Source organism: Anopheles darlingi, chromosome 3, assembly GCF_943734745.1.
Source record: "Anopheles darlingi chromosome 3, idAnoDarlMG_H_01, whole genome shotgun sequence".
NCBI lineage: Eukaryota > Metazoa > Arthropoda > Insecta > Diptera > Culicidae > Anopheles > Anopheles darlingi.
Genome location: NC_064875.1, coordinates 37,653,439 through 37,662,794, shown reverse-complemented (window position 1 = coordinate 37,662,794; position 9,356 = coordinate 37,653,439). Strand labels below are relative to the sequence as shown.

The following is a 9,356-nucleotide window of genomic DNA, read 5'->3' as shown; positions in this document are numbered from 1 at the left end:
GTTAAATTACACTCGTTGTTAGTAACTATGCTACGGTTATGTTGTGCGTTTTAGGGGAGTAGAAATGCTAGGTGCAGAGAAGGTTTGTATGTCAATTTTAGAAATGACCACATTTTCAGGAGAGGTCTTTGCAGATATCCGTTACAAAGCCCGATCATTCCAGGTAAGTGAAAAAGCATCTAAGAGTCGCGACTATCATACAGATGATTATGAAATTGATCGCGAAATGGTACTTTATTAAAACATTTTGCAGAAACCTTAAAATGTAAAGGAAATGAAGAAATTGCAGACAAATAAAATATTTTAAGAAATATCTAATTTAACCCAATTTATACGATTATCATGGACATGGACTAACAACGAACTCGAGGTCAAGCAGGTTCTATAAAACCAGGGATGAAAGTACACAAATAACTCTGTGATGGTATGAACCTTGAAACGATTATCGAAAATGTTCTGGGCTCGTACAAGTGATCTCTGCGTTCTAAGTATTCGAAAGTGAATGCCAGGTTGGTGGTTCGCAACTGCCACAATCTGTCTGCCTGTATGTCGTAACAGTTACCCAGGACCCGGTCTTGAATGTGAATCAATCGCCAGAACTGGTTTAGTTTCGTTGCCGTGGAAACCATACAGCGATCACAATCTTTTTTCGCTTTTTTGTTTTTAAATCCCAAGAACAAAACACACTTGTTAGTAAGAAGAATATAGTCCGAGAGTGGTTCCACCCAATCTCCTCGTATCCATATTGGTCCAGTGAATGTCACCCATTACTGGCAACGGTGACTTGTTTTGTTTCTTCAGTACAATTTTCGATTACGTTAATCGATTTAGTAATGTTTTCTAGTAAAGAGTGACTAAACTTCAGTGAAGTAACACGGCAAACAATTGGCACGCATTCTACTAAAGTGTCATTTGGAGCAGTGGCTATACTCAATACGAGGACTCAAAACCTGAGTAAAACTTTTGTTGTTTCTCAAAATTTGAGGAATTCTGCCCGACGGAAGCATGTTCGTAGCAGTATCAACCCCTTTCGAAGATCAATAGAAACTTACTTATCAGATGCTACAACCGTTGAACGTTCATGAACTGTCACGGCTCTGCTCGGGACCATGATTTGGACCAACCATGCTCTCCCTGTCCAACCTGAAGCCGACCCCAGCTAGATGAAGCTCTCGACGACTACGAAGGGCCTCTATTGGAGCTCCCATGAATCTAATATTTACCTCGCTAAACTGCAATCTTAAGTTTTCTGCGGCTTACTCTATCTGTATGTAGACTTAAACTGTATAACCACATTATCATCTTTCCGTTAAAAATGTTCAAAAAAATGCTGAAAGGGCAAAAAGGCCCGTGTTCCTAGTTAATGGTTATTCTCTTTGACACAGTTCTGTAGAAATTTCTCCTATAGACTATAAGAAAAAGGACTGAAACTCGAGCAGCGGCTGACGGTGGCAATCGGAAACAGGTACCCGGGCCTTGTTATCGCGGGCTAAAAACTCTATCACTGAACGCTTCGATCGAGTCCATTTCAAGTCACATCGAAACAACAATGGATCTTACCGAATTGATTTGTACGACCAGTCAGAACGAACAGGAAATTCTGGTGAAGTTCTAATTCCTCCGCTTTGAGGTTCCAACCGCAGTTTGGTATGTTATTCTTCCCGTATGCGGCTTTCGTCTTCCTTACCTCCTGGCTCATACAGGCCATCCCGGCATGGAGCTGGAGCAGTTTTTACTGAATAAAAGAAGACGGTTTAATCTAAGTTGATTGAAAAGTATGCCTAAACGATGCTTGGTGCATCCAATTCATTGGTCTAGATCAAAGGCAAACACGTTTCATTTGGTACAACTGAAGTTGGTCAGTTTCAACTGAAAGCAGTCTATCAGTCTTCGCAAAACGCTGAGAATGCCACCCTTCCTTGTCTTTTTTGTGGTCTAACGATCTAAGGATACAAAGCTAAGGAATCGATGCGCGAATCAAACTGGTAATAGAAATAAGGGTCTGAGGTGAAATAAAGATACGGTGAGTCAAGCCACGTGCGGCGAAATTTTGAAAATGTCTAAGCAGTTAGTAAATTTAAAAATTTAAACGAAAGCAAATCATTTAGGGTCATTTTTATTCAAGCAAACCGCGAGCCTGTAGAGGGCGCTACCGGCCGGTTCAACCCGTACAGGTATAAACTCGTAGCCACTGCTCTACAGTGGCCGACAAAATAAGACGCCTATAGTTTTTTTTGAGTTTTAGGTGCCTATTCCCGTCAGGCGTTACTTGACGCCTCAGGCGCCTGTAAAAAATTAACATGCTTACAACAGTTCGGTATGTATGAAAAATGGTAATAATTTAATTAATTTGTCTTGATCATGAGAGGCGAGTTGATTAGAGTTCAGAAGCGATTAGAATTGATTATTTTATCGAATCTCAGACAAACTAGCTTTTCAAACAAGCAGTAGCGAACAAGTAAAACACTCGATCCTCGATTTTGTTTGCACAAATATTCCACATGAACTATCAGAACAGATTCATAAATTATTTCTCGTCTGTACACCTTTCATTAAATTTTAAAGTTAAATAAAAACAGTTTCTCGTAATATTGTGTGCATCACAAACTATAGAAGTGCAGATTGGAACCTGTTTAGAGTTATGTGACAGTGTGGCGACGAGGCTCGTCCTATCAGTTAGAGATACTCACTGAAGTATTCATGTCCTGAGAGGAGCTGAGTTAGATGAAAGTTAATCTCGTCGTGTCCTCTAGTTACACATCACTGTATATTGGCGATGAAACGTATTCTTGCCCAGCTCACGTCTCGCCTTGCTAGCTGCATGCTGCATGCACGTGGTTACTGAAGGTAAGCCTATCGTCCAACATCACCCCGAGGTACCTTATGGCTCTCTTAGATCGAACCACTAGGGCACCGATCTCAACCGATGCCTCTTTGGCGGAATTGCCGAGAAGTATCATCTCGGTTTTGTGTTGAACAACGACCAGGAGTGATCCGATTCCATCACCTCTACCAACCGTTAAGTTTTAATTTCCATTTTCCTCAAGGACTGCCCACAGACCGATAGCCAAAGTCCCAACAGGCAGCCTCTGCCACAGAATCCCATCGAATATCGCGTGTGAGTGCGTTTCCGAGAACGGAGTCCTGTAGAACAGTATCGTCCTCAGTATCGTAAGCGTTCATATCGTGACAATCGCAAATAGAACCATTCCATTCTGGTTTTTCAATCCTTTGAAAAACAGTCAATTGATGAAGTGCTCCATTCCAAGCGTTTGTTTCTCAGCTCCTGCCTGCAAAAGGACGCTCAGGAAAGTCCCATCCCGCTTCCAACATGTCCCGAAATGCTCCGTAGTGCCCGGCATCCATCCAGGAGGCATTGATTTCGATCACCTAATAATATACGGTTTCAGTAAGCGATCAAATACTTCTGGGCAAAGGCTTACCTTCAGTAGTCTCTGAAGGTAAGTAAAGTATACTAAGAGAATAGCTTTCAAGACATTTCAGAAAATTAAGATTATTATGATTATTATCATCCACACTAGGATGATTCAATTGATGGCGAGCTATCCTACGGCTACAGTCGTATCATATCTCAAAAATCAAAAAAGAATTTCTTAAACGCCTCATGGCTCGTGGTTCTGCAAACGCCGATACCGAGACATCCGACCATTTGTGAATTCAGCTTCGACTCAGACAGGCAAAGTTACATTGGAAAACTGTATTTCTTATCATGAAGATTATTATGATAAATAATAAGAACATCACCGTCTTGTGAAGCTGACCACGGGCATATCAACGTTAGAGTGACAATCAAACCCAAAGTCATTACTTAGTACCATGAAACAACATATACTGATTATTACTTTCCTTTTTATGATGTTTCTAATCTTGCTATCCGCATTAATCGAATGCGTTCTGCTTGCATAAATAATGACATGTTCAAGAATAGCATATTGTTTAAACTGGAACGTCATATCTGTTGTACTGCTGCGGGGATTTCGGATTTCGGTCATACATTTAGCAGAGTATTTTTTTTTCAGAGCTGAGAAGAAATCTCATGTATAAACAGGGTTTGCATATGCCATCTGCGCCCTCAAAAACAGCAACTGAATAAACAGATAAGTAGCTTGTTTCATCTCGCCAGTATTCGCTCACAGGGAAAAACAAGTTAGTAGTAAAGCATCAGACTGAATCTCAAGATGTGGTTCGTGGGAACTTTGGTTCTGCTAAATTTGTTAAACGCGGTGGTAGCAGCCTCGCAGTGCGACTTTCCTCAATCGCTGTGTTTCGATTCACAATCGGCCTTCGATAATCTTGACAATCTCCAGGCAGCGATAGATAATTTACCAACGACGCCAATTTCCACCGTTGATTTAGAACAGTTGGTAGCCCAGATAAAAGACACGGTTCAGCAACCTACTGCATACAAAACGTGTTCAGATGTGCCGAAAAATTCTTCATCGGGACTTTATCTGATGAGCGGCGAGTTTAGACAACCTTATTATGTTTACTGCGATATGGATTATAACGGCGGAGGTTGGCAAGTGTTTCAACGGAGATTCAATGGACAAACCAATTTCTATCGTGATTGGGCCTCTTATAAAAATGGCTTTGGCGAGATGTCCTCTGGCGAGTTTTGGGGGGGTCTCGACACTCTATACCGCGTAACAAATTTAGCTCCTCACGAATTGGTCGTTATTTTGGAGGACTTCAATGGAATAACTGCTTACGCCCGATACGATGCATTCCAGATCAGCGACGAGTCAGATCTGTATCGGTTGAATATTTTGGGAACTTACTCTGGAACTGCAGGGGATGCAATGCGCAGATGCTTAAACATGGCTTTCAGCACTTTGGACAGGGATAATGATATTTTTCCTACAAGCTGCGCCGTACAGTACACTGGCGCATGGTGGTATTCAAACTGCCACGACAGGTATGTTATATTATTCTATTTCAATCCTGCATCTGCTATTCACATCCTCCACTTTCTATACTCCACTTACACAGCAATCTCAACGGACAGTATCTAAATGGCACCACTTCGCAATATGCCAAAGGAGTTACATGGATGCAATTCAGAACACAAAACTATTCGCTTAAGGGTGCGAAAATGATGATTCGCAAATTACCCTAGAAATTGTGACGAATAAACGGAATGAATCGCCTTGATTGAGACTTGCAAAAATCAGATCCTCTCTGTTTGCTCATTGTTCAATGAAAAGTCCGAAAAATGCCATTACCATCCAAACCTAACGTGATATGTAGAAAAAAAAATCGCACAGAAACGACAGAAATGATCAGAACGTAAAGTCTAGGATGTCCCGTCGAATCCAATCTCATTAACGGTAGTATACGATGGTAAAAAGTAAATTCAACATCATTTCTGCTCATATCACGGAAACATTTATTTACTGACATACATTCTTTCATTGCAATGCGGTGTTTAAGGAATAAATTTACGAATGAGCATTGTAGAATTCTTCAGTGATTGTGAAAGCCCCTTGAAGCCTGCCCAAATCATTGCTGTTCTGGGAGCTGCTGTTGGAACCGAACCCCGATAGTATCCATTCAGATTGCTGAAACGACAATCATTTGTTACATTATTACAAATTGGCCATTTCATTTATGGAAAATGATCTGAAACGAACCTATCGCCGCAGTTATTAAGCCACCATCCACCACCAAAAAGACTTGCACAGTTGGAAGTCAGTGATGCATCAGTGTCTTTGTTGTAGGCGGAGAACTGTCTGTTCAGTGACACAGACAAGGAATCTCCTGCAGTCCCTGTATAGTTTCCTAACGACGTGATCTTGAACAGATCGTTTACATCGTTCATCTTGAAATAGCTATACCTAGCCGTTGCAGATGTACCATCGAAGGCAGACATCTTTATAAGCAGTTCGTACTGAGTTTGGGAAGTAATTTTTTGGATGCGCGTCAGTCCGAGCCAAAAGTCTCCACTTGTGTGTCCGAATCCGTCTACGTATTCGTTGAAACTGCGAGTAAAGTTGAGTACGTTGCTCGTCCGCTGTTGTATCACGGTCCATCTTCCACCATCTTGTACTGTTTCACAATAGTAGTACATCGGATAGTCATTTCCATCCTGAATTCGATACAAACCCGGAGGGCTCGTTGGTCCAATATCATCACACGATTTATAGGTTTTCGTCGAAGCCAACAGGTTAACAAGATCTGATCGTAGTTTCACCAGCGGATCTCCCGTAGGCAGATTTTCGATTTGTGTCTTCATTGATACCAATTTTTGTGAAAATATGTCGAAATCGGAGCAGGTTTGACGAGGTTCGGTTAAAAGTGAGAAAGAACCATCGCCCAAACCAACGCGGTACGCCACCACCAGCAGGATCGACAGAAGCGCTCGTTTCATGTTGGAGCAAGAACACTACACAAACTAAACGATGGCAACGGTCCTGCGGTCTCGATTTGCCAAAAAAGCCGCATTTTTCGTTGGTGAACAACAACCAAAACAAACAAAACTAGGGCAACATATGGCCATTGTTTAAACAAGTTGGCACGACAAGAGAAAAACAGCTCAGTGTCGCGCAGTTGACATTGCCGAAGAGTTTTATGCATCTTGCGGCAACTCAATCAGCATTATTCGGTTTTTCCAGAAACTTTTACTTTATCAGCTTATAACAGAAAAGAATGCAATTGCAATGCTGAATGCGAAGTTGATTATCTTTTACGGTATCATATAGGTACGACGCGTATCGCCTAATAGATCGAAAGTGATCATTTATTTTATAATTCAAATAATTACAGCAATTTGAGCATCAATGTAATGAGCCGCTCAATCGCAAGGTACCAATAGCACGGAAAAACGATTACGGTGTTTTCCTTCAACGACCAGCAATGCTTGAAAGTTCAACGCATCGTCATTGCATTTCTAGTCTCATAGTTGATCACATCGAAATGGAGTTGGTTGGAAATTTTCTTTTTATCTTCATCGTGGCAAAGGAACAAGTATTTAGTACCACATTGTTATCGCAGTACCAGAAAGAAATGGATGAAACAAAACTCTATTTCTACACATCGTGGAACGTCCTGTGGTCGATGGTGATTACGAATCGTTAGTCAAATTAATATTTGGTTTGTTTGTTTTTTTTTAGAGAAACCACTCAGGTTGTTACCAAAGAAGACATCCACAGTTCTCTAGTGGTGCAGCCGCAAAAGCAGCTTAAGGTGCTAATTCATGGCTGGAACGCTGCTCGTGATCATATAGCAACGCGCCCAGTGCAGAATGCCTATCTGATACGCAACGACTGTAATCTTCTGGTTGCAGACTGGTCAAACGTTTCAGCACAGTTATACCCCACAGCACGAAAGCTGGTGTTACCCGTGGGATTTCGTATTGCCAGCATTTTAGCTATGTTTATGGATCGATTTGCTATCGGCTACAACCAGGTACACATTATTGGCCACAGCCTAGGAGCACACGTGGCTGGCAATGTTGGTCGCTACTTCGCCGGAAAATTGGCTCGAATCACTGCGCTCGATCCAGCCGGTCCTCTGTTCCAGCCACATTCACGCGACGCCGTCGCCCCAACTGCAGCTCAGTTGGTAGATGTAATTCACACGGATGGATCCGTTCTCGGAGAGCTCGTGCTGAGAGGACATATTGATTTCTTTCCCAATGGTGGCTTATCTCCACAACCGGGGTGTGAAACTCTCGATTTGTTGACACTGCGTAAGACATGGTTTGGCTGAAGCTCGTAAGATTTCTGCGACAATTGAACCGTTCTCTATATCTTGTAGATGCTTGCAGTCATTACCGTTCTACAGGGTTCTTTGCTGAATCGATCTTACTGCCGTACAATTTTATAGCTGGCCAGTGTAACATACAACAGACTCCAATAGGTCATCCTTCAGGATGCTTACCGGTGTCTACCAATTTTTCCATCGCGATGGGCGGAGAAATGGACACAGGGTAATTATATCGACAGAATTGATTTCCTAGCTTGCTTTAGACTACAAAAAACATTATGTTGTACCGTTTTAGTATTCGTGGAACGTTCTTCTTACAAACGGCTCCAGTTCCTCCTTATGGACTCGGAAACATAACAACAATGGGACAGTCGTTAATGAACCCACGTATAGGATTATAAAACTTATTTATTAAAACGTAATCAACATGCTCTCATAACGAGCATCTATTTCTTTTGCTTTTACAACCGGCAATCAAAGCCAAAAATGGTAAATCTGACTACCACAACCATGTTGCCAAAATCAGAGCGTGGAATTCATTCATATTAAGTAGTTGAATAATGAGTTAAAATATGATGGGTTTAAAGCAAAAGAATCACAATTCTTCCCTATTTTTACCTAGCCTAAAAGATTCATGTATCTGCTACCGAGACATCTCAAGGTTTTATACATCGGAACATACACTTAAACTTTGTTGCGTTTTTTTCGGCAATTTCAAGCATGGTCAATTATTGTTCTTCGCCTAAAGGATGCGTCTCCATAGTTCAGGTATAATCCAAGGCATGTGGATCGTTAATTTCCCTCCAGGGAAATGGTTCATTTGTACGATTCGTTGTAGTAGTTGTTGTCGTGGATAGCATCGGCGTACTTGCACGCCTTAACGCTATGTGCCCGTATGCTCGTAATAGTTCTGAAAAAGTAAACAAACATGCCGGGTTAAAATGAAAGTCCAAACGAATGGCTATAAAACTATTTTTTATGGAACTATTTTTTTGACCATTCATAATGTAACTAATATAAAAGATAAAAAAAACAACGTTCATTAACAGCAGTTCTAGATAACGATAGCATAATTAGTAATACGTTGTTGCAACAAAACATGGTCAACTCAAAATCAGGCACGCATACCAAGCTCTAGCCAAAATAAGAAAAACTAGCCAAACAGTTTTTGCAGGAACCACAACATAATGAATCCGCCGTACCCTTTGCTACATAATACCTGATTGCGTACCGCAGCCACTCATTGGTTCCTGATTTATTTTACTTTGCTGATGGCGACGGAACATTGCTATCACAGCTTTCCTGTAAATCAAGAACATACGAATGCATCTGTAAATCAAGAACATGCAAACTCTTGCACAACTCTTGCAAAACGGATTTGAAAGAGTTTCAATATGCTTTCCGCTCCTCTACACTTACCGAAAGTTCTGTCCGCTAATGCAGTACAGAATAAAGTTGATCCCGAAATTTGTTATGAAAAATAGATAACAATAATACTGCACCAATATGGTAAGATAAGAATGTCCTGTCTAGAGCGTGAGCATGTAGAAGACGAAAGCGTGCACGTTTCATGAAAACATATGTAACATTGTCTAAACGGCGTTTAATACCAACCTCGACAAATGCACGGA

The 9,356-nt window shown here is 41.2% G+C and overlaps 1 protein-coding gene across 1 annotated transcript in view; it reads right to left on the bottom strand.

The window, feature by feature from the left end:
- Positions 1 to 8,125: 8,125 nt before the first annotated feature.
- Positions 8,126 to 9,356, bottom strand: part of LOC125957053 (neuropeptides capa receptor-like) — a 3,642-nt gene continuing 2,411 nt past the window's right edge. The window contains exons 4-7 of the mRNA XM_049689455.1: positions 9,340 to 9,356; positions 9,145 to 9,254; positions 8,945 to 9,027; positions 8,126 to 8,635 (exon numbers count right to left, since the gene is read on the bottom strand). The exon at positions 9,340 to 9,356 is cut by the window's right edge and continues 99 nt beyond it. Of these exons, the coding sequence (XP_049545412.1) occupies positions 8,490 to 8,635; positions 8,945 to 9,027; positions 9,145 to 9,254; positions 9,340 to 9,356 (356 nt within the window). The 3' untranslated portion in view covers positions 8,126 to 8,489. The remainder of the gene's footprint in view (positions 8,636 to 8,944; positions 9,028 to 9,144; positions 9,255 to 9,339) is intronic.